The sequence below is a fragment of the Vanellus vanellus genome (assembly GCF_965231255.1).
Source record: "Vanellus vanellus genome assembly, chromosome: 23".
NCBI lineage: Eukaryota > Metazoa > Chordata > Aves > Charadriiformes > Charadriidae > Vanellus > Vanellus vanellus.
In genome coordinates this window covers 644,357-672,039 of record NC_138928.1, presented here as the reverse complement: position 1 = coordinate 672,039, position 27,683 = coordinate 644,357, and the positions used below count along the sequence as shown (strand labels likewise).

Here is a 27,683-nt window from a genome sequence, read left to right as displayed (position 1 = left end):
TGCTCTCCGAAAGCACGCGGGGCCTCAGCCTGACTGTCCTGATGGCACGGATCTCCTCAGCCTGTTCCAGTAAAGCTTCTGTCTCAGACAGGCTGTGGCAGGACAGACCTCACACTCAGATCAAGACCCTTGTCCCCCACAAGCCTCAGGGGCTCTGGGATGTTCCTTATTTACCAGCAGTTGTCTAAAGAGAGTATTGGACTCTTCAAAGCTTTGCTCACTTGACTACACCTGACAGCTTCAGATATGCAGCACAGTTTTATTTCTGTTTTCTTATTTTATTCTGCATGGGGTGATGAAAAGGCGTATGTAGCAGGAACTGGTTAATAGAAAGAAGGTTGAGATGAAACAGGAAGAGAAGCAGTGGTGCAGGAAAGTGGAGATAGAGAGGTGGGGGTGGGTGAAAGATTTGAACAACCAGCCATTCACAGCAAGGCAGAGAAAGGCCAGCCAGGCCATGGAAACTGCACTGGAAACTGCTTTGCCTTCTTGGTTTTTTTTCTTCCCTTTGCCCTTAATGTAGCTGAACATCTGTGTGTCTAGGGTGAAATTCACTTCACTATGTTCCTCAGATGTCTTCAATGTGGTGGCAAAAGGAAATGTGAAAATCTGACTGCGTAACTTTTCCAAACCAGGAGTTTAAAAAAGAACTATAGAAAGGAAAAATAAAGATCTAAATGTGACAGTGGAAGAGGAAGGAAGAGAAGAGGGGGGTTGCAGGAGGTGGAAGAGGAAAATAATCTGGTTATTTTAATTGATTGATTTAATTGGCAAAAAATGCGGGAGAAAACCAAAAAATTGTAAGGACAAAAGGCTTTTTTCCTGAGGGCTTGGAGCTAAAACAACTGCAGAATTTTTGGTGCAGTTGTTTTTCTGTTTGTTAACTGGGTCTGTTATTGTGAGGCAGCAAAGCAAAGGAGAGGAAGAGCCTGGCTGTGAAGCACTGTGTAGGAGCAAGGACTCCTTTTGGGCACCCCTTTAACCTCAATGGCAAATTTGAACCCAACTGCACATCTGCTTTTCCCTCGAGGATTAGGGTCACTTTAGCTGCGTTGCTGAAGGCTGTAGTTTCCTTAACAGCATTGCCACCAAAACAACTCATCTGGCTCCATCCTCCTCTCTTCCCCTGGTTCAGGAAATCATCTATAATGAAACTAGCCTTCTTTGTTGTTGTAGTTGTTATCCAGAATCAACATCAAACAATTCCTAGGTGGTGTGGAGCAGCTGTTGGGTTTTGTCCCGAGACTGGCAGGAATGCAGGATCAGTTCTTCCCACACACCATGGTGTAGGATGATGTTTTTTAGAGGAGGAGCTAGTTTTTGCCTCTGCTCACAAAGTTCCTGGCCCTTTGCTCTCTCCTACATCTTGGCTGGGAAAGTTGTAGTAATAAGTTTTAAAAGCTATGTTTGGTTATATGCAAAAAACAGCCCCCCCCAATATTTCTGGTCAAGTGTTATGTTAGGATGAGACCAACTGTGCATCTCCCCCTGCTTCCCTCCTGTCCCTCTGCAATGTGATGAGAAAACCTGGACATGCAGGCTGGGAGTGTGCTGTGGTGCGTAAGGATGTCCCTGACCTGGACAATGGGAGAATCGGGACCATGGGTTGTGTCCTACAGGCTAGAAGTTTTCTTTGTCTTGAAGGCTGTCCCAGGCTGCTGGATAAGGAAGGGAGACAATACCTCAAAGAATCCAGTCTCTCCCCAAGCAAAGAAAATGCTGTCATCAGGAAGAGGGGAAAATGGGTATTTAGTTTGTAGATGGCTTTGCTGTCAACTTGATTTATACTTCAGGAAAATCAGCTAATCGGTTTAAAGAAATAGATCTCGTAATGTTTATGTGTGATGCTGACTTGTTGGCCAATCCTTTCTGGTTTTAGGTTGTTGTCTTTGATTCTCATTACCTTCAATCAGAGTGCTTTATTCCTTGTGAAGAATGTGTCTCCCATGTCCTCTGGTGGGCTTGCTTTTTATTTTAGATTTTATTTTATTTTAGAACACTTCGAAAAGGAATAAATAAAAAATGGATTCTGATTGCCAATTTGTGATGATAGTCATGAATGAATGAGCAGTTGCTTAATACTGCTGAAGGAAGTACTTTGGCAGCCTGGCATTTCTGCCCTTTTATTTTTGGGTGTTGGAAACTCCAATAAATAATGAAAGAGCATGTTTGATTTTTTATGGAGAAAAGATGTCCCATTACTCTGCATGCTTTGGACACCAATATGCCTGTCTAGACCATACCTTGTTTCCCTTCTTGGAGTTATGACATTATACAATATTAGCAGTAGTTCAACATGGGTAACATTCACTGCACGGTATACATGAGGAGCACTGCTGCGTCCCAGCCTTTACCCAGCCATCGCCACACTGTGCAATCAATCATGAAGTTGTAAATCCAAAGAAGATTATTTCATCATGTTGAGTAAATATCTTAATTGCTTGCTATTAAGTCCCAGGAGAGCCTATAAGGAGACTTCTTGCCATGGACTTAATTCCTTTTAGTGTTCTCAAAGCGGAACTGGCATCTTTCTGCTGTTAACTGAAGCTTTACATGTCTGTCAGCTTGTCACATGCTCCTCCATAAACATCAGATCTGACTTTGGACACTGAATGCAAGAATATCTCTGGCTCTCTTGTGTCTCAAAGAAAAAGAAAAGGATGAAGGCTATGGGCAAAATGCTATCACGTGAATCGGGACAGGATGCTGTTAATTTAAATTAAGCTGTTCTATTTCCTGTTTCTTATGGTTTCCTAACATTGAAATTCCACCAATATAGCTCCCTTTACAGGTTAATGCATACCTGTAAATAAGATTGCCATCACTGGATTTTGATATTTCACAGTGCTGAAATACCAGTCATGGCAAGTGGTACTGTGTTTGCTGAGCTGCTGTGGATGCCAGAAAAAGTCCAACATGTTGGCAAAAGAAAGACACGTGTCATGGATTGACCTGGAAAGTGAGAACCACAGCTCTGGAAAGAACATGAGATAAGATTGCCATGCTAATCCAGTTTTGTGTCCTGTCTCTAACAGTGTTGGATGCTGTAGAGAAATCCCTAATCCCCTCCGTTCTGTGCTGAGAAGGCTTGGCTACTGCTCTGCACTGAGGCTGTGAATAAGCCCAGCTCTACACACTGCCACAAACAATAATTTTCTTCCTCTCTCAGGATAACGCACAAGGCAGTTTGGGATGGGAGTTGCAGGACTCTGGCATGAGGTAAGGTGTTTTTATATAGAAATAAGTGAATAATATGCACATATTCGTGGTTACTGGATATTTGTGTGAGTGTGTGTGCGTGCACATGTCTGAAATCGAATATACATATAACAGCATTTACAGAGTATAGAAAGACAGAGCAGCCCAGGTAGAGTCTTTTCTTGACTACGCATAGGCTTATGTAGGAAGAGAAACTATTCCGTGCATCAGTACAAGCTGACTGCCTGGGAAGCAGCTCTGCAGAGAAGGACCTGGGGGTCTGGGTGGACAACAAGCTGACCATGAACCAGCAATGTACCCTTGTGGGAAGGAAGGCCACTAGCATCCCGGGCTGCGTGCAGAAGAGCCTTGCCAGTAGACGGAGAGATGTGATCCTTCCTTTCTACTCAGCCCTGGTGAGGCCACATCTGTGTATTGTGTCCATTTCTGGACTCCTCAGTACAAGAAAGGCATGAACTTACTGGAGAGAGTTCAGTGAAGGGCCACAAAAATTATTAAATACCTGGAACATCTCTCATATGAAAAGAAGCTCAGGGAGCAGAGATGTTTAGCTGGGAGAACAGAAGGCTAAGGGGGATCTTGTCAATGTGTATAAATACCTGATGGGAGGGAATGAAGAAGAGCGAGTCAGACTCTTCTCAGTGGTGCCCAGTGACAGGACAAGAGCTGATGGGCACAATTTGAAGCACAGAAAATTCCATCTGAATGTAAGCCCCCCCTTTTTTACTGTGAGGGTGGTCAAACACTGGAATAGATTGTCAAAAGGGGTTGTTGAATCTACACCCATGGAGTTATTAAAAATCTGACTGGACACAATCCTGAGCAACTTGCTGTAACTGACCCTGCTTGAGTACGCCGGTTGGACTGGGTGATCTTGGGAAGCCCCTTCCGACTTCAGTGATTCCGGTTCTGTGATTTTGTGATTATTCTTGATGTAGATTTGGAATAGTGTGGAGTTATTCTTAAGAATAAGTGATAAGAACGATATAAATAGTGTATCTTTAAAAGCAGACTATGCCTGATAGGTTCTTACGCACCACTAGAACAACTAATATAAAAAAGTACACTGTTTAATTAGTGTCATTATTAAAATTTAGGAGGAGACAAATGAACAGGCAGAAGAAACTTATCTAGAGTATAAAGAGGGAGAGGACAATGTTCCCCTAGCTTGCAGTTCAGCACAGCGTATAGTCTTGGCTCTTGCTGGGCCAGTCAAGAGATCGGTACTTTGCTCCTCTCCTCAGGCTGTTCAAGGAAGCACTTGAACTGCTGTTCATCACTTCTGGAGAGAATGACATATCAGCTGCTGCTTCCGAGCAATACTTGCCCAATGCACTCTCTGCGTTCCTGTTGTGCCTGAGAACCAGATGAAGTCTGAGAGGTGGGAACTCTCAGAGATGCACTTACTCCTAACTTCCATCAAGTGACCAGCATTTCAAGAGCTCTGTGACTCTGGCATGGGGAAGCTGGCTAGCCCATGTGCAGGGACACACTACTTGCTCTGTCTCTCGAGTGTGGATGCAGCATATGCATCCGTGTTTAAAGGGCAGAGTGCCCTGGCTGGAGTAGTTCTGGTATTAGGGTGCTGTCTGCATTCTTACATACACACCTGCTGTCTTGAGTGGGGAAAGACAAACGGAACTCCAATCCCCAGTGGGGACTGCTGCTTGGTTCCCTGTGTAGCTGCATAATGGGCATATCCCGGTGAATATCAGGGAAAGGAAAGAGCTAACTGCATCATTCCCCAACTCCCTCCATCATTCACTCCACACTGAAACCTTACTAGCAGTCACACAAATACACAAATCCTAGATCTTTTTTTCCAAACATGAGTAAATACCAAAGTGCTTCAGAAAATGTCTTCTGCATCTTTAAGCACCTGTACATGGTTAGTAGTGACCGTTACTTAGAGATGCTCTGCCCCGGCCAAGCCTTACTTCTTTAAGCCCTGCGGGTCTTGGGGGAGGTGCCACAGAACAGGTCAATGTGTTTGACTCGGTTTATGATTGGCCAGTGTTTGAGTGTGATTCTTCTTCCTCGCTAACGGCAAGGAAGTTACTCCAGTTTTGAGGGATTCAGGAAGCTGGAGCTTTTTTCTTTTTCCACTTTGGCTTTTCACATTAGGAACTTAGCTTTTCCTGTGATTTTTTACAAGGGTCAACTTGACAGTTGCTTGTGCAATGACATCCTAGATACATCTGAAGAGAAGACAATGAGCAAGGAGCTCAAATTTACTGGTATACCTTGAATCACAACTGGAGAGACTTTGCACATCGTTTTCATCCGAGGCTTAAGAAATCTAGCAGAATACTTCCCACAATACTTCTGCCTCCCAGCAGAATACTTCCCAGCATAGCAGTGGGAGAATGTACTGGCATTCCCTGAGGAACCAGAACAAACTAACTGTTAACTCCTGAACCCCTTGCAAACCTGCCTCCTCCGCACCATGTTGCTGCCTATCACCTTTCAAAGTGGTGCCTCTCCCTCCTCTGGGTATGGGAAGCATACAGCTGGAAGCAAGGTAGATTTCAGACAGATCTGTGGCTTTGACTGCATTCCTAGGAACACCCAGTTACCAGACTCATGCCTAAAGGCTCTAAGTGCTCTGCTGCATGAAAGCAGTGTGGCCTTTACACAGCAGAGGAGGAGTGAAGTGTGCTGTGCCGTTTCCTTGGCAACACAGGATGCCACGAGGCAGTTGCTCCATGCTCTGCCCTGGCTCCTTGCTCCATTTGGGGTCAAAGGCAGAGTCCCTTGTAGTTAAAAGTCCTTCTTTTAGTTATTCTAAATTTAGTTATTCTATTTATTATTATTTAGTTATTAAAAACATTATTATTATTATTTAGTATATTGAGATTATTCATCAGATCTCGCCTTTTTCTGTGCCAGTCTGCCCATCTTTGACTGCTCTATCCTGAAACTGAGACAGACCATAGAATGTAGCAGATACAAGGGAAACCTACACTGTTGCCAGTGGACATTGAAGACCACAAGGTCTTTTCCCTTTGCGAATGAAAGCCAATACGTTTGGTCCCCTTGATGGTCTGGCTCTGGGTTGTTTGTGCCTACACCAGCCAACATCCTCTTCCTGGGGTCTGTGATGGAAGGAAGAGCTGTGTGGAGATGCAGAGCTGGGAGTGCAGTGTCCATATGGAGAAATGTTGGGTCTGGATGGCAGGGGGAACATCCCAGCAGGAATTACAGTTAACAAAATATTGACAGACAAAAAGTTGAGATGAAATGCCTTGGCTTTGCTTCCAGGAGCTCAAACCAGCAAATCTTGTGGGAATGAGATAGCCTGGAAGTTCCCAATCAGGTCTTGAACAATAATGTTTCTTGGAGCATGTTTGGAAAAGATTGTCTGAAAATATGAATATGGTTTTGTGTCACTGGAGCGCAGGGAAAAAACATTAACCCTTCGGTAGCTCACAGTATAACCTGAAACTGCTGAGGTCAGCTGCCAGGCTTGATGTGTCTATCTCAGTCACGAAGATGGGCTTTCATTCTCCAGGAGGTCTCTGTTTTTCTCTGGCCTCCGAGGAGGCTAGTACCAGGTATTGCAATCCCATGCAGAGCTTGGTCCTCATCATTTGCATTCCCGTGGCTGTGGCAGTGCTGCCATCCCAAGAGTTCCAAATCATGGCCCAGCCTTCCAGAAATCACAACCTCGGTGGAAAAAACAATGAGACTGAAAAAATAATACCGTAGGGTGCTTGCTTCACTGGCTTTGTTTCAGAGGAGTTGCACATCTACAGCCATGAGGGCTGGACAAGTGAAAAATTGACATCTGAGAGTGCCTACAAACTGCCTCTGCATTGTCCTGTTAGACAATGCTTCCGGGTCCCTCAGGGCCAAAATCCTCTCTGAAACATGCTGTCTCTTCCCTTCAGGGTGTCCTGACAGTGCCTTGCTGACGTGCAGGGGAAAACTCAATGGTGCCCAACCCTGACAATGGCTTCCAGAGCAGCTCCGCATGTCATCCAGCTACCCAGAGGGCCTCTGCCTGGAATACGCCACATCAGCCGAAATGTAACCCACAAGGCAGCGTGGCCTTGTTCTCCTCCCTTTCAACATGTCCCACCACCTCTGTGCCCTCTTGCTCACTCACGCTGGTGTAGGCAGCACCTGCAAAACGTGCAGCCATTAGCTCCTGGAAACCTCTGGTGTGTCAGAGGGGGCCCAGGACCACCAGCTGAGTAGGGGGGTTTGCCAACCCAGTCCATCACACTGACGGAGCTGCAGCCTTACTACATTGGGACTCATAGACCAGCTCCAGTTGTCCAACCACGAGGTGCAACTCATTGCCTGCTGTCCGAGGCTATTTGACACCCAGACCTCTTCCAACCAGGAGCGATCTTGCTATGGGGAGTGGGGTCAGACTTCAAGTTCTCTTTCACTCTCTTAGTTGCATATATCCCCATTCCAAAGGCTGGAATCCAGGAGAGCCTTGTCTCCAATGAAAAGAGCTCGTGAGGCCTCAAGGATCTCTGGTTGCTGTTGGGAGGCCCATGCTAATATTCGGTGGCCTTGAAGAGGATCATCTGGAAGGCGGGTATCCAGGCAGTGTGGTATCTCACTGCCAAAGCTTAGTCCAGAAGGCAAAAGAGCAGCCTCATGAGTTCTTGCTGGTGGAGGATGGGGAGCAAGAACAGCCCTCTGTTTTGGGCTTGCTGAAGTCATTTCACACCTCTGTTGGTTGCCCAACAGTGGTTTACATAGTGCAAGCTGACTCCCGATTGCCCATGGGACAGGGAAATCCAGGCTCGTAGTGTTGCCTGTGGAGCAGCAGGGTTACCCTCAGTTACCTAATGACTGGCAGAGGGCTGAGCTGCTTGAAGGTGCTCAGCCTGGCACCAGTAAGGGCCAAACCAGCTGCTGAGAAGGGAGATGGAGTGGTGTAAGATTGCTTTTACTTTTGTTTTTAATAATTATTGAATACAGAGTTTGGTAGGGTGGAAACCCTACCAAATGTGTAGAGGCTCTTAGAGATGTGATGAAAGGCGCTTTAACGAGCATTTGCCAGAGTTCATACTCGGGATTTATGGCCTGCAATAGCAGAGAGGAGGATGCTGGTTTTTGTTTCCTGCTCCTCTGCAGATCCATAAGCTCTAACTGTTTCTCAGTCACCTCTGTGGGCCAGGACAGAACATGCTCTGTGTTTATGCTCCCTCCTCTTACTAGTTTTGACAGGGACACAGCTCAGAGAGGGCTTCAGGGTGCATTTGCTCTAAATGGGCTCTGAGGGGCTCCATGTGGCCCTGGGGAAGCAGTGGGGACAGGTCTTATCCCTGCTCCATGACAAGCTTATACTCAGTGAAGCAAGGAGAGTGCAGAAGTACCATGCGGAAGGGCTCTGAGCCTGATGAGAGCTGGCTCTGTGGGGTAAAAAAGAAGGTGCTGGCTGGTGCACTGCACAGGATCTGTACCCAATAGTTTTGTTCTCTTTGGGGTAGGCAGTTCCTGGGTTGCCATGAGATGGGCACTGGCTTTGAGGGGCAACTGTTTCACCAGAGCTTCCCTGGAGGCAGCCTATGGACCCTTGGTGGGAAAAGGTTCCACACTGAATAGCAATGAAGTGCTTCTGTGATTTGCAGTGTTTCTGCTTTCTGGGCTTTAAGCCTTGGGGGGTGACCTGGTACTGTCCCAGTCCCTCCTTCTCCAGAGGTGCCCTGCAGTCTTCCTTGGCATTAGCAATGTTCCCTTCACAGTGGACACCCTGCAGCCGTGTGCCTGAAGACACAAGTGAGGTAGAAAACAGGGTGAAGCAGGATTATGGATGAACAGGGGCTAATGGTCAGGATGTACATGAGCAGCATCTACTGTGGGTGCCCCGAGGGATGGAGCGAGGTGCTGCAGGGCTCAGCTGGACGGCGCTGTGCTGTGCTGTGCTCTAGCACAGACAGGACCAGAGGGGCGGCTGGCCATTGCTTTGCCTGTGAGAGAGAGGGTGGGAAGTCCCACATTGACTACTAGGGGCCCATGTACTCCAGAGGGCTTTTACCCAGCCCTGCAGTGAAGTTTCCCACAGCTTCCTGGGGAAACATTATTGCTCTTAGGAAGGACAGTGTCTGTGCCTGCATCAACCCCATCATTATCTCTTCCCGGGTTGGGCACTCTCAGACGCTCTTCCTCCTCTTCACCCAGTTCCAGATGTGATGAGCATGAGCCCTGGAAATCTGGCTGTGCCAGACTCCTACCAGTCTTGATCTCAGAGTCCCCTGTTCCTCTGTGTTCAGTACCATGAAGGATGTCTGTAATGCTGTTTGCTAGTTGGTCTACCCTGTGGTGTCACCACCTGAGACACCTATGACAACATCACAGTGGGATCTGCCCAGCTAAACTGAGACTGTATAAGGGACAGGCAGGTTGGATGAGGGCTGTAATTCATGTAATCCCAAGAGGAAGCTGTTGGCTCTTCACCGCAATCTCTCCAGCCATGGCAGCCTGTCCGTGCACACTGACATGTGTGTAGGAAGTGTGCATAACATCCATACATTTTGGGAACCATATCTACCAGCTGGGACAACTGGGGACTCAATTTCTGCTACATTGACCATGCAGCATCCTGCTGTTTTTGTCCCAACTGCTGCTCAGCTCCTGCTGTCCTTTTGTATGACTGTTCCCTGATGGCCCAGTGCCCATGGAGAGCTCACGCACTCCATCCATTGGGGACAGCTGTTTGTCAAGTGTTTGCTTTGGTACCTTAATGCCGGCAGCAGTGCAGTGCAGGGGATTTCAGGCAAGAGAGTCGTCATGGTTTGGGCTGGACTGGCCACTGTGGTTAGTCTGTGACTTGTAATGGTGCTCATTGTGTCAATGTCAGTGGGGTTTTTTGAGGGGGTATCTTATAACTAGGGATTTCTTTAGGAGTTAGGATACATGCTGGGGAATTTGGATTTATGCTGAGGATGTATAATCCCAGTTCTGAAGGAGCATTTTACTTCTCCAAATGGAACTAGCTATGAGTCTTTCCCAGTCATGTGCACATGGGCAGCCCTAAGGAAATGGGCACTAAGATGATTAAGGGATTGGAGCATCTCACTTATGAGGAAAGGCGGAGAGCGCTGGGACTCTTTAGCCTGGAGAAGAGAAGGCTGAGGGGAGACCTTATTAATGCTTACCAGTATCTAAAGGGTGGGTCGAAGGAGGATGGAGCCAGGCTCTTTTCAATGGTTCCCAGTGACAGGACGAGGGGCAATGGGCGCAAGTTGGAACATAGGAAATTCCGTTCAAATACACGGAAGAACTTCTTTACGGTTCAGGTGACAGAGCACTGGCACAGGCTGCCCAGGGAGGGGGTGGAGTCCCCTTCTCTGGAGATTTTCAAGACCCGCCTGGATGCAGTCCTGAGCGATGTGCTCCGGGCAATCCTGCTTTGGCAGGGGAGTGGGGCTGGATGATCTCTAGAGGTCCCTTCCAACTCTGAAAACTCTGTGATTCTGTGAAAATGGCTCAGTGTTTTTAATGAGCCAAGCGTGAGAACTGATTTTGAGCATCTGTAGTCTAGAAGGATATCAGAAGTCTAGATCAGGATTCAAGTATTACAACAGGGCTTAGTTTTGTAGTTCCTACCCAGACTGCATAGCAGAACTTTGGATTTGTCACTAAATTTGGGGTTCCCATCCTCTTCTCTAATCTTTGAATCTCATTCCTCTGATTTCCTGATGATCTCTCAAGTTTTTCTTGAGATAAGACTACGGGGCTCACGCGAAGAGAAGGGAAGCAGACCTAGGCTCTGGCTGGGAGTCTGTCTTTGCATGGGAGACGGTGTTATATGATGTCCCTAAACTTTTATGCGGCAGACTCTGTCCTGCTTATGAACCCAGACATTAGATGCAGCTGAGTGGAAGATCAGGTGTGCAACCAGGTGGGTCTAATCCATGGGGTCTGGAGAGGGACACTGGTGATGTAATTCTGCTGCATAAAGGCAGGTAGTTTGGCTCTTCCCTCTGAAGAAGAGGGTGGGGAGGATGGTGCCAGCTCATGTGGACACAATGCAATTTCCCAGTCCTCACTCAGCCAATGCAGACAGCATCCAAGCAGCAGCAGCCTGGTTTGGCTGAGAGGCAGCCAGCCAGCCACTGAATGAACCAACAAGGTGCTTTTTACATGCAAGGGGCAGATGCCAGCCACTGGTCAGCAACGGGGCTCATTTATTATCTCACAAGAATGAACGACTTATACAGCTGCAGTAATATCAGCAGAACCAAAGCTTTGCCCAGGGCCCGCGGGCTCCCTGCTGCGTTGGGTGGCAGTGGGAGGGTTTGTGATGGAGAGGATGGATTTGGGAGATCCCTGAGCTGCAGGGAGTGAATCTGAGACTGTTCCCAGTGGCCTGTGTCTTCCTGATGCCATCATCCCACAAGGCTGATTTCTGTTCCCTCCTTCTAGATGAGCTGCCCTTAAAATAGGGGAGGGCAAGTGCAGCCCCCAAAATGGCTATTCTGCGTGGAGGACATGCACCCAAGAACCAACAGCCTCTTCCAGGAGTGAGGTTTAGGGGCAGTGAGGGAGCCAGACCCCATTTCCAGTGTGTCTGACCAGGAGCCAGGTGGGTATAGGCAGGAGTGCCCTGGGTGTGCTGCAGTGTGCGAAGGTGGAAGAGCAATGAAGGTGGAGGGAGCCTGGTGTTCCCTTGGGCGCCCTAGCCAGGCACTGCTGAGTGACCCCGGGCAAAGCACGTACATTTATCCAGGGAGGTGTTTGGGTTTGGCTGCCTTAGGGTTCAGAGAGCCCTTGTTAGACGCTGTGTGCCAGATTGAAAGTGGGGCTGAGCATCCCCAGCTCCTGGTATCATCTGAAAGTGGGGGTCCTGCCCAACCTATGAGGCTCCCAGTGGATGAAGCGGAGCCTCCCAAAATGGAGGCAGTCCAAACGTCAGGTGCACACATGGATACACTGCTTTTAACCCACTTCCTCTGCTCCTCCAGTTGATGGTGTGGGGCAGACACAAGCCCATACCAGGGGTCTGTGGGACCTGCAGAGGACCCTGGGGGACAAGGCCTGAGGTCCCTATGGGTGGCCACATCATTGCAGTTGGCCATTTCCATGTGTTTCTGCCACAGAGCAATGGCTTTTTCTTGCTAAGATGTCTCTGCCTCAAGAAGACATGCTTGGCTTTGCTGGAGGCTCCTCTCGGCTTGCGATGCTGTAGGATGACGAGGAGGAGGGTCTCCCTGACCCACCTCCTGAGCTGGTGGGGCTCTCTCCCAGGAAGTCCCTAGCAAGGGAAACACTCGCACAGGGGGTTTATCTCCTCCCATGGCCAGCCCTGAGTATCTGGAGCTCAGTAAGAGCCCTTCCAGGCGAGTGGCAGCTGGCAGAATGGTGCCAGTTGCCCAGGCAGATATGATGGGGGGTGTGGGTAGATGGGTTGTACTGGTGCTTTACATGGAGCAGCCTGCTGTCACCTTGCTGGCTACCCGGCGCTGGGGCTGGCCCTCAGTGTGTGGTGTGGGGCTGTTCGGCACGGCTACTCAGAGGAGATTTATAAGTGAGACGTGTAGGGTGGTGTGGGTGGCGAGGGGAAGAAGGCTATCCGGAGGCTGCTGCCGGCCGGATCTCGACTCTCTGAAGCAATCAGCATGTCACTGTCATTGAGGCAGGGACAATGCTCAGAGAAGCCCCTCTCCTTCCCCCTGGTGCCCACCCTTTGCTGGCAGGGGACAAGCGTCATGGAGGGGAAGCTGTAGCTGTCGAGGATGGGGTGCACTCCCAGGGAATCAGGTGTCTCAAATATGTGGTCAATGTCGGAGAAGCTCACCAGAGCCTGGGTAGAGTCATAGGAGCTTTTCTCCATGTCATCGACCCCGCAGGACTGGGGGTATCTCCCCTTGTCCTGGCCCTTCTGCCTCAGCAGGCGGAGGTCATCTCTGAAGTGGGGGTTGAAGAGCAGGTAGAGCAAGGGGTTCAGGCAAGCAGGCAGGGGCAGGACCACAAGGAGGACAGATTTGATGACTTCTGGGGTGATGAGGAAGAGGTTGAGTGTGGAGGAGAAGGTGAGGAAGGCCACTGGGCAGTAGAGGAGGCAGTTGGTGAAGATCAGCCACGCCACATGCTTGACCATGGCACAGTCCCAGACAGCGCTGAACTCCCCTTTCAGCAGGTTGCAGTAGAGTCGGATGTAGGTGCCCGTGATAGTCAGGAAGCAGAGCATGTTTGTCATCACCAAGGCCACAGTGAAGCCCAGGGTGGCGGGTTTCCCATCTGGGATGGGATATGGGAGGCAGAGAGGGGATGCTCCATATTCCCCAATGGAGAAGAGAGGCAGAACGGCAGCCACAGAGGACAGCAACAGGCAGCAAAAGGCAGCAGCCTTGACCTTGCCTAAGGAGGGGGACTTTCCATAGCCCCGCACGCAGGAGACTGAAATGCTGCACTGCACCGCAGCCAATGTCAGCAGAAAGATGACAGCCTCGGAGGCAAACACCGACAGGAACCCCGTCACCCTGCAGCCTGCGCCGGTCTCCCACCTGGCACCGTATTTGGCAAATTGGCCATAGGTCAGAGCGTCGACGAGAGCCAGCATACTGCAGTAAATGCCGGTCAGCATGTTGGCTCCAGCTATGGAGCCGATGATGAACTTAAGTGGAGAGAGGTAACTGGGAGAGGCAAAGACAGCCAGAATGACCAGTCCGTTGCAGAGCACCGAGACCAGAACGATGGCCCAGACTCCCAGGCGGATGATCCAGCTCTCAAACAAGTGATCGCAAGGCTTGAAGGGACCTGGAAGAAAACAAAACCCAAAGTTAAACTCAGAATATACTGCTCTGCTCTAGTGGTGCTGCTCAGAGCAGGGGCTAGGTCTGAGCCCTCTCCTGGCCCCACCAGCCCCTTGCCTACTGAATGCTGAGGGCTGGAGAGGAGCATACAGTGTTGTCTCCCCTCTTCTGCAGCGGGATGGCAGCAGTGCCGCCTCTTGGCTCTGTCCCAGCTCCCCCGCGCTCCTGACCCCTCACTGGGGTGCCTCTGGCAGGCTGACCAGGTCCTTCTCTCACATCTTGTCCAGGGCAGAAATGAGGAGCAGGGAGAGGTCATAAGTGAAATGTGAGAAATGGCAAACTTATCAGAGCTCCTAAAATGTTAAAAGGCCAGGACCCGGCAAAGCCTTTTTGCTCTCATGTCCCACACCTGACCTACGCTGAATCCTGTTCAATGGGGTAGAGTCTGAGTTCCAAGCGGACCTTTGTCCAAAGGAAGTCATGACCATAATGTCCTACATTTCTGTGGGACTCCAGACCCACTAACACTCCTGGTGTCAGCCTGGCATTTGGGCCCCTCTGCCATTAGCTGCTCTTTCTCATTGTACCCCCGGGGATCTTGGAGTCAGGGGTGTGGAGACGTGAGAGAGACGGCAGGATGCTGCATCCAGCTCTGACAATTGCCAACCTCTGCCCTTATACTCAAGACCTTGGCTAAGTGGTGTCTTATTGTTTCTGCATGAATGACCTCTGCATGGAGGGGATGGCCAAGATGAGATGAAGCGTTAAAGCAGGAGGGAGAAACAGCAGGCGGAGAGGAGTCGAGGGAGGGAGCTGGGGTGGTGCCCTGGTTTGAGCGACATGGGACTAATTTGTCTTCTAATGCTTGGGAAAACTGCACTTTTAGAAGACTCTAGAGTCTGAATTTGTGAAAATATTTACTTTATAGCCAGCTATGGTGTGTGGGTTTCAAGGTCTCAGTGTTTTTGAGCTCGCCAGGTGCAGGGATGAGGAGGAGCGAGACCTGAGCACTTGACCCAAGCTGGCCAACAGGATTATTTCATACCATGAATGGCACATTCAATATAAATTAGAAATTCTGCTGTGAAGTTCTCTCTTTCCCTTGATGGCTGCCATCCTGAGAACTTTGTGCCCTGGTGCCGGACCCCAAGGCCCTCCCTTCCTCCTGAAGCTGTAGAGCTCACAGCGTCTGACATTTGCTGTCCCCTGCTGAGAGTGCACAGCTTCCTACTGATAGAATGGGCTGAGTATAATCTTTGCATATGCCGTATTGGTATTGAGATCAATATTGGTTCTTTGATGCTATTAATGTTAATTACATAGTCTTATTCTATTAAATCTGTTTATATTTCAACCCCCAGGTTTCCTTGCTTTTCCCCGATTCCTCTTCCTGGGTGGGGTGGGGTCATCGGGTGATAATTCTATTTTTTATTCTATTGTCTAAAGGACAATAATTTGTTATGGGTTTCTCAAACCATAATGGGTGGAAAGGAAGGGACAGAGGGGCCCGGGCAAGGAGAACATGGAGAAATGTCAGGAGAAATAACGGTGGAGGATGGACATGGGTAGAAGCGGGAGTGAGTAAGGGAAGACCATGGTGGGGTAAAAAGGGGACTGGTGTGGATGCTGTTTGCCAAAGGAAAAAAAAGAGAGAGGGGAGAGTCTGTGCAATGAGTTGCCTCTGGGAGAGATTCGGAAGTTACAGTGAGGGGCTCAGGGTGGGAGCTCAGCAAAACCACAAACAGGAGGGCCAAGTTTTAGGAGGCAAAGAGCAAAAGAAATTAGAGGAAACTGAGAAATCTTGTTCAGCTCAAAGCAGGTGGAGGTCTTTGGCTGCCTTTGCTCAGAGAGCCAGCACCTCTGTACCCAGGCAGCAGGACATGCCCTCTGATACGATCTTGTTCCTTGTCTCTTTTGCAGCTAACTCAGTGGGACAAGGGGTGAAAACCCCATCTTCTGCCGGTGTCCTACGGCTGCCTGGATGGAGCCAGGCCTCTCCAGCCTCCAGCTGTTCCGGTGTAGGACACCACTGAGCGGTGAATGGGGACAAAATCAGAAGGCAGCTTCCTCGTCGCCCAGCCAGCCTGCATGTGCTGGCATCTCTCTTCGCTCCCTTTCTCAGGAAACAGAGTAAAGTACCCCTGCGGTTTGCAGTGCTGCAAGTATGATCAGGAGATCAAGGACAAGGTCTTGTCATGCAATATTCTGGGCTGGCTAGGACAAAGCAAAGTCTAAGTCTTGCAAGGGAACAGGAACTTCTTGAGAGCCAAAGTCTGACTGTGGGCAGGTTGGTGGATGGAGGAGCTGGTCATACCTGAGATTCCTGGTCAGGGATACCATGACCTTGTCCTCTCCTCATAGGAAGGCAGCTACCTCCGAGTGGGAGAAGGAAACTCCTCACTTGTCCCCAGAATGGCCAGAGCCCATCCATTCAGGCTTCTGATCTGAATGTCTGTGAGACACTGCAGGAAGGGCCGTGGGATCCTGGGGATTTAGAGAAGCTTAAAGGATCCCAGCTGTATTAAATGCAAAGGTTTCCCTGTCTGCTCACCGGGGCTTGGTGTGCACTGAATAGTGGGGTGCAGCTTTGATTCCTCATGGTCCAGCTGGAGGTCATCTGCATCTAGGTCATCTGAGGAGAAAACAACAGAGAAATGGTGCTCAAAGAAGAATGAGCAGGGCCATCAGGGCTAGCTGGGCCAAGAGCTTTTCCCATTGCCTGTCCTCAACACAGACCTTCCCAGCCATTTCCCAGCCCACAAGTTCAAAGTAGCTGCTGGTGTCCAGTTTGTCCCCTGCAGTCACTGCTGTAGAGGGAGAAGGTCTTGTAAATGGTGGTGAGTTGCAATGTGGCCAACCCCTCTGTTTTTAGGTTACTCCCAACATTTGAAGTGTAAGAGCCCCAGATCCCAGAGTTGTGTGACTGCAGATGCTTTATTAAAAATAAAGAAATATTCTAGCATATGTGGTTACAGAAAACAAAGCCTTCAAATGCATCTTCTAAATGGAAGCTTTCTGGGCAGGCCTTGTCCAATGTTAGTTCATCAACGAGGACTTTGGAGCTTTGTTCAAAGAGCCGTTAGCCTCTACTTGCAGCACAAATTCTTCGTCAGCAACCACCACCACCGAATTGCTCACAAGCAAAAAGACAAGAGAACCCGACATTTCATGCTTTATTTTATGTCCTATGATTTCTTGGGACTGTGATGCCTTGTTCTTACCCCCGGAGGTTCCCAGTCCTGGATTTCCTTAAAGGCAGACTGACTGCCCGTGCCTGCAGACTTTGGATCCGTGGGGTTTATGTGACCAGACTGCACTGCCCTCACAGACAGCCTGCTGGGCCAGCATCTCCATCGTGCTGGCAGCTGCACCCTGAGCCAGGCTTGGGCTCTCTGGGGGTCAGGCGGAGACTCCCTGGCTGAAGGAGAAGCTGCTGGAAGAGAAAGGGGCTGAGACCTAAGCCGTGTTTTTGATGGCCTGTAGGTGTAGGTCATCGCCAAGGAGAATGGCATTCTTTTAATCTAATCCAAGACATGATTTTCTGCTTTGTTCCTTGTTCCTCTTCTCAAACTAACACTAATTCACGGTGCTGGGACACAGTGAGGACAGCTGCTGTCCTGCTGCACCATCCCCACCCATGGTACCAGCACGGCCTTCTGCTCCCAGTGGAGGTCTCTGGAGGGTTTTCTGCGGGCAGGAGGAAGGGGAAAGGATGTGTTTTCTGCTTGCCACAGCCCAAAAGCCAGGGAGCTGGATCTGTGGTTGTGGGATGAACTCTCCCTTGGATGGTATGGATGGATGCTGGTGCCCAGGTGCGCACCTGGTAGCTCAGGCACTGGACAGGAAGGCGAGTTTCCACAGTGCTGAAGATATGGCTAACTTAAGTGGGATTTAGTTGCCTAATCCGTTTAGAAATGGTGCCTCTCAGGAGGTTTGCTCCCTGCCTGTGTTTGGAAATACGACTGGGATTATTTGATTAAAGAATGATGACAAATAACGTGCTATCTTTAGTGCCTCCTGACAAGCATTGTGGCTTTCTCGGCTTCAGTGAGCTTTGGAAAAAAAAAAAAATGCCATTTTTTCAATCTGTCTGTATAAGAGTTGAAATATTACTGCTGCTTTGGAGTCTGGCAAGAAAACACTCACAGTGGGATGGAAAATTTTTTCCTCCTTGTATTTTATAGTCTTACTAATCTCCAGTGTCTTTTCCATCCCCAGTGCGGAGGCTGTGATGTGCAGTCACGATACTCATATCAATGCAGAGACTTGCACTTTCTGTGCTCCCCTGCCGCCCAACCCATGGTAGTGTTAAAGTGTAAACTGCCCCCATCCCTTTTCTCTTCACAGGGCCAGAATGCGCAAAGGCTGATTTTAAGCGTAGGTTAAACATTTGCATGAAGTGAAGGAGCGATCTTTTGTTTTGCCTGGACCACTGAGCTAGCTGTGAATTGCAAAGCAATCCTTGGCCAGCACAGCGGGATTCAAAGCAGAAAATGTACCTCTCTCTGCTGGAAATCAGTACTTCTCCCAGCCTGGGAACTGCAGAGGAAAGAAAATGGCTGTTGTGTTCTAGCAAGGCAGACTGCACTGGTTTTGAAGTAGCTCTTATTTTTGTAAATTTTGCCGAGGCACTTCCACTTTCTGAGGCCTTAGGGAAAAAAACTTACTTTGCTAGTAGTGCCCTTTCCATGGAAAATGGTTCCCAGCTGGCTGTACCAACACCAAAGTGGGAGGAAAAGGAGGAGAATTGTCGGAGAAGGGGTAAACCAAAAAACACTGGGCTAGATGCTTCTTCCCCTTTTGTATTGTCTGCTTTAGCCAGGGCAGCCCCCACGTGGGGTTTGTAGATAATTGCTCTCTCCCTCAGAATTAGGGCATGGGTGGCTGCAAGGGGCCTGGGCAGGTGCTTTTGGGGGGACTAGAGTAGCCTTCTTGAATGACAGAAGTAGGAAAAGTGTCACTCTAAGGACCCTCCAGGGTTTGCTGGGTGGTTGCAAAAGTTAATTAGTCAGCTTTACAAGCTAATGGAGGTGCTGGACTGGGTAAAGCAGTGTCCTATTGTCAAGGATAACCATACAAGTGTGTTGCCTTCTCACTTTCTGTAGCTTTGTTCCATTATTGCAAACACATGCTTGTAAGTAAATACATCCCTGTCTATCCTCAAACCAATGGTCCTCAAGGGGGGGGGTGGGACTGTGATGGAAGTGCCCTGTGGCAATGGCAGGACTTGCACTTTGCCAGTCGTCCCTCTGCAGCCAGTTTTGGGAGGGTGGCAGGAGCGAGCAGCCGGGGAGTTTTGGGTGGATGTCCTGCATGACAAGCCCCTGAGCCATCTTTGGGCTGCTGCCTAACCACACCGCTTGGGGCTTGGGGCAGGGGTATCTACTAAACACCAGCAATTGTAAACCATAGAGGCATATTCCAAGCACCAAAAATTTTGGAAACGGGACCTTAAATATCTGTCGTGACAAGGTGGCAGAGTGATGAGACATGCACTAGCCATGTTCCTTTGGGCTTCAGGTGGCTGTTACTCAGATGTCAATGGACACACTAGGGTGGTGTCCAGGGGGTTCCTGGGTATCAGGGGCCCTGGGAGGATGGGAAAGAGCTGAGCTGCCATCGGGGGTCCGTGGCAGCACGTGCGCTCTGTGGCTGGAGTCAGACGGTCCCATGGGTGCTGGGCTCGGCTGAAGGACGGCTGCTGGATGCAGGAGCGGGACACTCTGGGAAGCAGCATTGCCTGGCTGCTGGAGCAGGGCTGTGCCACCGGGGACACATTTCTCACCCCTACATGACTGCCTGGGACAAGTCGCCTTTCACCACCCGGCTGTGAAGTTCTGTGGGCTTGTTCGTAAAGGGCTCCTCAGTTCCTTGCTCGAAGCACTATGCAAGGCTGAGAGGACATGGCTATCTGGAAGCGTGCCCCATCCCTCTCACAAGTTCTCCCACAGCATCCAGGCGCCCTGATGAGCCTGGCTGTACACGGCAGGGACAGAGCCCCGAGTTATTTCCTCTTAACGAGACCACTTTATCTCTTGCATGGAAGGAATGTTTGGGAGCTTTTTTCCTCTTTAATGAGGAATTTAAAGATTCATATAACACAGCTGAATACCACTGGTGGCTGTCAGAAAGGAAGCACTGGGAACAGAAATAAAGCAACAAATAATCACGTAAAATAGCAATATCACAAAACCCTCATGGTCGAGAGTAGACCATGTATTGCTGAATGGTAAGGAGAGCCATCTGCAAAAGCTGCACATAGTAACGAAGGACGTTCTTGAGCATTTCACGTTTGCACCTCTGTGGTTTGATATTTCAAGACAAACCCAGTGCTTAAACATCTGAAAATGTGAGCCTTTATGAGCTGGTAATAGTCTCATCTGGCACATCTTAGAATCAGTCAGCATTCCCCTCTGGTCCTAATATCTCATGAACACACATATAATCCATGAGGCTGAGGCTGAGACTGGCTTGGAGGGCTGGGAGCCTGTAGTAGGTATTGGTCTGCTGACGGGGCCAGGAGAGATTATCCTTTGAGACATCAAATGCTTTGGTGCCCAGCAAGTGCAGGTCTATAAGCCGTACTATGGGCCCTGGCCACAAGCCATGTCTTTTCACAGATGCTGCATTTTGTTGGGCAAACACCCCAACAGCATGCATGAGGACTGCTAAACTACAGACTGCGTTAATGATGGAAAAACTGACCCAGCTGAGAAGAAATTCCTGCAGCAATGACCGTAACATATGGCTTCTCTGTACTGTCTGCCCAGTGTAACCACCAAGTCTACCATGCTTCCAGGAGCCACATCATGCTGGTAGGAATCACACTTGCTAGCCTCTGGCTGGACTTTTTATGTTGCTAAAGCTTATTCTCAGTCTGTGAAGGAGCGGGGCAGGGCAGATGGCAGGAGCAGGGATGCAGGGCTTGTGACTCACTCGCTGGCTGTGTCATAAAGTCTCTGGGTCATCCCGCTTCCCGTCACTGCTGTGACAGAGAGAATCCAGCTGCTCTGGGTCAGTATCGGTCCCCAGATCTAGTCCTGCCTGCTTAGGATGCAGAAGGAGATTCTGCCGAGCCCCTGGTTATGGCTGAGTGTGCGGTGCTCCCAGAAGAAGGTGAGACAAGTGCTCCCCAGGGACTCAGCACTCTCCCCATCTCCTACAGGCACAAGGCACAATGTGGTTTTGCCTACAGGGCCTTTCAGACCTCGGAAGTGCATGTGGCCTCTGTATTTACACAAACATATAAACAAATGCAGCATCCAAGCTGTGTCCTGAAATGCTATTTCCACTCTCCAGCAGCTATAGAGGAAGCAAAGGAGCTCATGCTTTTCTTCACATTATTCTGAGGTTCCCTTGCAAAGGGATCACACCAGCTTTGCACCTGGAGCTGCTGTTGTGCTGTGAGTCTGCGGGCGCAGGAGGTCTGCTTCCCACACTCCTCTGCTGGCCTCGTGCGACAGACGTCATGGAGGTCTGTGCAGAAGTGCATTTTGGAGCACAGAATAAATTGACTCTTGGACAGAAAGCGCTGCTCATCTTCAACTGTGCAGCCAATTCTGCCCCCTGTGCTGAGCTCATCATATTCCCCAAATGTGTCCTTTTGCTCATACCTAACCCCGACCTTTGCTGCAGCATCAGGGTAAGCGCACAAGAGTAGCACAGACACAGGTGTCTCTACCTCCAGCCAACTGCACATTCCAGTTCTTTGGGTTCATTCTCTTTTTCAGATTAATCCCCGGGTCCATCCTCTGTATGTTGTAGCACCAAAGACTGATGTTCTGCCAAAGGCTCCATACTGCCCATAAGTCTAATGATCAGGCCCAGAAGCTGTCCCATGTGACCTCACCCACCTCCGAGTGGCTTGGGTAGCCTCCCTTGGTAGCCAGCAAGGCCAATTTAGCAAATGCATCCATGCTGTTGAGGACTGGCAGATCTTTCTGTTAGATTGTGAAGGTTTGGATGCGCCAGATCAGCTCTTTCTAATTGAAGCCCATTCACAGCAACCAGCCACCGTAGCTGGAGGAGGATCAGTCTGCCTTCCCTGGGGCAGGTGTAACTCCATGGCTGGCAGTGGGACCACTCCTGCAAGTGCAGGAGCGCATCCTAGCTCGCAGCTTGGCCCTGCCCCTGGATTGATCACCATTCAGCCCAGTTTACTCACAGTGATTGTCAGCATGACCTGGAAACAATTCCATGGTCCTCTTGTGGGCATCCTCCTCCTCAGGGCTCATGTCTTCTGCCTCCCATTGGTTGGATGTCTTGAAGAAGCTGCTGCAGCTTCCATAGGCACAGCACTGGTAGGCGTAAGGTACCTCAAGGACTCTGCAAAGAGGGAAAGCAGAACTTTTAGGTGTGTCACCTCCATGACCTGACTCTCCATTGCTTTGCGCTTTTTGCTTAATTCCCACATGTGACAAAAGCCAGTCTGTCATGTGATGGTTACACTGGAGCAGGACTTTGCTCTGGTGAAAAGGAGTCCATGTAGGACAGAGCATGAACCTAAGTCACTCCACGGTGTCTCTGCACTGCCCCACTTTTGCTGTTTAAGACACCGTCTGTCAATAAGACATTGTCAAACACCGGGTTTGGAAACCGCACTAAAGTTCCTGGATAATTCCTAAAAACCTTTCTGCAGATCTCCCTAGACTGAATTAGCTTCTCGTTCCTGTGCCTTCTGACAATATGCCTGTACAAGTACAGCCTTCAGTTTTTCACCTGAAGGCCATTTTTTGTGCAGCATCCTTTCTTTTGTTCAAGGTGAGAAGCTTCCTGTGAGCTTGCTTCAGGTCAAAGAGGCACCTCCAAACTCCAGTTCCGTGAACCTGGCTCACCCCTGCCGGCTCAGGCAGGGAAATCTCAGATCTCTCAAGCGTAGCAAGTTACTTTAATATGACTGATCTCTACTTGAAAGTAGAATTGCTAGTTGTTAATTATAGCATGTATTACAAGGTTAATTAAACAGCAGCTGAACATCATCTGGATGAAATACCAGGATATCAGTCAGCAGCTGTATTTTCTTCAAAAACAGCAAACTCCTGCTTCTTTGCTGGAAGTCAGGAAGACTGCTGATGAAGGCAAAGGGACCTCAGGTTTTCCAGACAATTAAGGTCTTCTGACAACATCAGTAAATATGGTGAAACTCTATATTCTAAAAATATGCTTTTGTTTTAAGTTCCCAAACATTTCTGGCTGAGCCCTGGGAGGCTATGGAAACTCTGTATACAAGCTTGCTTCCTGTTATAGGTTCCAAATTAAATCCTATTATTGAAAGGTGGCAGGGAGGTACAGATCCTCCCAGGATGGCTAAGAACTGTTCTCAGATGATTCCTCCAGACGTATGCCCCAAGAATAAGACTACTTAATGGCAGTACCCCAAAATTTAGGAAATGTTAATGGGTACATCGCCTGGTGTGGTTCAATGAAAAACTCCTGCAGACAGTCTCTCCAGTACAAATCCAAACCAGCTCCAGAGATGTCAACGGAATTAGTTTAGAGGAGGAACATCCCTGGAAGTGCTGAACTTGACCGGCTCTGCACAAGGGACTGCCATCTTGGGTGTGGAAAGCTCTCCAGAACTTCTGGGATCCCCTGCCATTTGGAAACCAGTCATGCAGCAGATCCAAGCTATGATAAGTCAAAAAAGTCAGAAGAGAAAGCCTTGCAGGCACCACTGCTGAGGCAGACTGAAATGAAAGCTCCACACTTTTCATTGGACCTGAGCTATTAAGCCCAATGTCGGTGCAGTGACCTGTGACCCCAGCAGTGGGTGTATGAATTTGACAAGCTCCAGCCTTGGGATCCCGTACCAGATGAGTGGGAGCATTATCAGCTCATGCATCCTTGGCTTCAGGGGAACTCCCTGGGGGACCCAAACAAAAGATGGTTTCACCTCAGGGGAATTTGAATCATCTGGACCATGTGCCCCTCAGCCTGAGGGCAGGTGCCACGCGGGAGACCCACCACTAAGGGAGGGTCAGCAGAGCCAGAGCCTGCAGTGCAGCTCTGTGCTCTGAGCGTTTTGCGGCCTCTTCTTGCTCAGTTTGACCCCTCCAGGCTCCTCATTAATCTGTAGCAGACAAGACACGGCCACACAAACAGAGTTTACTGAAGGAAAGCTGGATGTCATTAGCTAGGACTGGCTTCTGGGAATGTTTTCCATTGAGAGGAGCCCTGAGCTGGGCCCGCTCCATGCTTTCCACTTGTGTGTGTGTTTGGGGTGGGGGTGGTGGGCCCGTAAGCGCATCACCACTCTCCCATGGAAGACTTTAAAAGATGAGGCGCGTTAGCAGCACATGAAGCTTCCTCAACCTATTGGCCTGAAAGGACGGAGAAAAGCATGAGATAAACAAGGAAAGCAGGAGGCTGATTGCTATAAGCAAATACAGGCTGTGCTGAGTGCCAGAAGTGAAAGAGCCAACACCACCAATACCTCATTTTGGGGAAGCTCTCCTTGGTGAAGGGCTCAGAGAGAGCTGGGTTGCCTTGGAGCTTCAAATGGGTCAGTCCACCCAAACCATCCAGAGGCAGCGTGACCAGCTGGTTATCAGTCAAGTCCCTGATGAAGGGAAAGCAGACAGCGAGACCGTGGTCAGGATTTTGCTGCTAGTGGTATCTCAGCCAAGCAGAGGCTTGGACAGCCACGCTGCCTGCCTTGCTTGATCCCTCAAATGTCATACTGAAATGGGGCTGGGTGCTGCAACGGGGACCAGGATCCTCCGGACACAAATGGATTGATACTTCAATCCCTGGGGAACATGGGGGGCAGGAGTTAATATCCACACTGGAAGCTCTGTCTGGTATCTACCTCTCTCTGCACAGATCTGCCCCATGCATCTCTTCCCCCACAATAGGTCAGGTGTGACTGTAGCTCCCAGCCCATAAAGTACCCGAGAGTATTAGTCCAGGGCGTGGGGACTGGGGACCCCACCAGAGCCAGCAAAGATGGTTTGCGATGACTCTTGCTGGAATGGTCTATCATGTTGGTCTTTCATAAAGGCATCTAAAGTGGGTATGAAAGCATCAGAAAGTGGAGGTTTAAGTGTTCAGAGTGAGAGCATCTTGAAGATGGCCTCTTCTGCACTTTCATCATCCCTTTAATACCGATAGGAAACCTTGGTCTGGCTCACGTTAGTGCCAAGACATGCACCTCAGCACTGTGGCCTTCTGATATCTAAATGCCAGGTGTCATAGAATCATAGAATAGAATTATAGAATGTTTTAGGTTGGAAGGGACCTTAAGTATCATCTAGTTCCAACCCCCCTGTCCTGGTAGCTTGGGGACTCAGTCTGATGTCCTCAGATACCTGCTGTCCATGGCCCACTGTGAAAGACATATTACTGCAACTTACAACTTGGTGAGTGAGTGCAGGGTCACAAAGGCTTCAGGGTGAATAAACTGGATGTAATTCCAGCTCAGGTCTCTGCAAGGCAAGGACATACCAGTAAGAAGGGTGTAGAGCAGAGTAGTGAAGCTGCTGACAATTCAAGGTCAAGGGCTTTGATGTGAGCAAGTGTGGGATCTGTAGCCCCTTGGTCAGCAGCAAGTTCTATCTCATTGCATCTTCCTGGAGGCAAATATGTTTGGGTCTATAATTGGGTGGTTGCTAACAGAGGGCAGAAGAATTTGCCTCGCAGGAGATCCTCTACTAAGACAAATGGGAAAGGTTCCTTTTTGGGTTCATTTCTGTAAACTTGGAGCTTTTATGCTAACATGAGCAGTAACCTTAGAGCAGTAGACAGGTTATGGCAGTGCCAGAGCATCCCTGGTTGCTGTGGTTACACTGCTGGGTGCCTGGGCAAGGGCAGATAGGGTCAGGAACTGCATGGAAGGTGAACCAAGGTCATCTCAGAGTGTCTCCTTGTCATATACAGTTGGCTTTGGTAAGGGGAGGATTCACTGAGGGGAGCCTCAATAAGCTCTGCTTCCATCTGAGCTAGAGGGCTCATCTCCCTCTGTCATCAGCGGAGAGGAGGAACCAGCGTATCAAGAAGCATTTCTTCTCCTAAGACTGACTACATGAGCAATCGCCTACATATACCTACATCTCTCCAGCTCTGAAGGGAGCCGGGGGTGCCTGCCCAGATGTGTGTGTCTCACTGCAGAAAGCTAAAGTTGGGTGAGATGAATCCTTCCACAGGGACCCAGGACATACTCAAAGGCAAACGCTAGAGCTCACACGGTCATCTGTACATTTGTGTGACTACAGTGTGGCATCAGCACGCTCGTATTTGCATGCTTGTCTGTAGTGTTACACGTAATACGTGGGTGTTCTTCTGCACTTATAAACATGGTGTACATGACACTCATGGGATCGCCTGGAAAGCCGGCCTGTTAAATGACACTCAAATTGCTGCACCATGGGCAAAAGCTTTTATGCGATTCGGTTCACTTCCTAACAGAACAATAAATAAAGACCATCAGCACTTGCAGGGCTCTTCCCACATGTCACAGGGAGAATCATGCCCTGCGGAGCCTTAATAGCTTCTCAAAGGTGCCGAGCACTTAAGTGGGCTGTCTACCGCAAGGTCGCTATCCGTGTGTGACATGTGCATGCTTGTGTGCACTTAATACGTCTAACATATGCTTTTGGGTTGTGGGGACGCTGTCCCAAATCAGATGGGATGTTCTGCACGGATGTTCCAGGAGTGCACGGCCCGGGACTAGCATGTGTAGGGAAAGGGGTGCTAGAGCTCCTGCACACTGAGGTAAGTCCCTGCCACCAGTCCATGTCTGCATGGGCATTTAGGAAGCAGGTGTTGGTAACGTGTGCTGTGCAACATACGAGTTGGAGCGTGTTGTTAGAGCATGTTGGTGAGGAGCGTGTGTGGGACCTGGCAGGCAATGAGTTTATTTACAGGGGGTGTCTGCATGCAGAAGGAAAGCCAGGGAGAAGGTTTGTGCCCTGTTCTTTGGTAAAGGGAAGTGGAAGAGGGACTGGACAGCAAAGCCCCCCAGCAGAGGCAGAGGGATTGGCGTTGGGGAACTCCACAGCAGCCCAGCTGGGTGCTCAGAGTTCCCCTTGCCCCATCAGAAAGCCCAGTTGTTCCCCCTGCCAGACAATACTTACATGGAGCGCAGGGCCATCAGCTGCACAAAAGTGTCTGCTCTGATTTCATGGATCTTGTTGTGCTGGAGACCACTGAAAAAGCAGAAACTGATTTGTGAAAACAGCTGAAGGCAACATTCATACTTCGTAGGGATCGTTGTGTCATGGTGGCAGACGAAAACTGTCACAGTGGAAGTTGGCATTCAAGCTTGGGAGGCCTACTCTTATTGCAAGGGGTAAACAGGATGAGCAACAAAACAGCTCCAGGGCCCAGCCAGCCTCTCTGTTTGATGACATCGTGGTACAGTAAAGTGCAGTGGTCAAAGGTGCCCCATTATCTCCAAAGCCATGCTGGTTTCTCACTCTGCTCCACCCTAAGCCTGCAAACTGCTTTGTCCAGAGCAGAAGATGAGAGGTTGGAGCCAGTGAGTCGGCAAACCACTCTGTGTGACCCTTCAGGAAGGATTAAAGGTGCTGCCCTTTGCCTTGGTGATGATGAAGAGGTTTTGAGGGCTGAAGGCATCTCAGCTTTTCATGAAGAAAAATCTGGGTGTCTTGCTGAACTCACCGTCCACATCATGCACAAGTGCTTTCATAAAGTGCCTGAGCCCCTGCACATCTCCCTTCCAGCAGCCTCCTGTGCTCCCTGGGGTAGCGGAGGGAGCAGGGTAAGAGCTGGACACGGTGTTTGCTG

General features: G+C 49.5%; 1 protein-coding gene across 1 annotated transcript in view; it reads right to left on the bottom strand.

The window, feature by feature from the left end:
* Window positions 1-12,706: 12,706 nt before the first annotated feature.
* The window catches only part of LGR6 (leucine rich repeat containing G protein-coupled receptor 6), a gene marked incomplete at both ends in the record, with an annotated part of 148,130 nt that continues 133,153 nt past the window's right edge, over window positions 12,707-27,683 (bottom strand). The window contains 6 exons of the mRNA XM_082494688.1: window positions 12,707-13,944; window positions 16,492-16,572; window positions 22,105-22,265; window positions 24,373-24,498; window positions 25,292-25,363; window positions 27,011-27,082. Of these exons, the coding sequence (XP_082350814.1) occupies window positions 12,707-13,944; window positions 16,492-16,572; window positions 22,105-22,265; window positions 24,373-24,498; window positions 25,292-25,363; window positions 27,011-27,082 (1,750 nt within the window). The remainder of the gene's footprint in view (window positions 13,945-16,491; window positions 16,573-22,104; window positions 22,266-24,372; window positions 24,499-25,291; window positions 25,364-27,010; window positions 27,083-27,683) is intronic.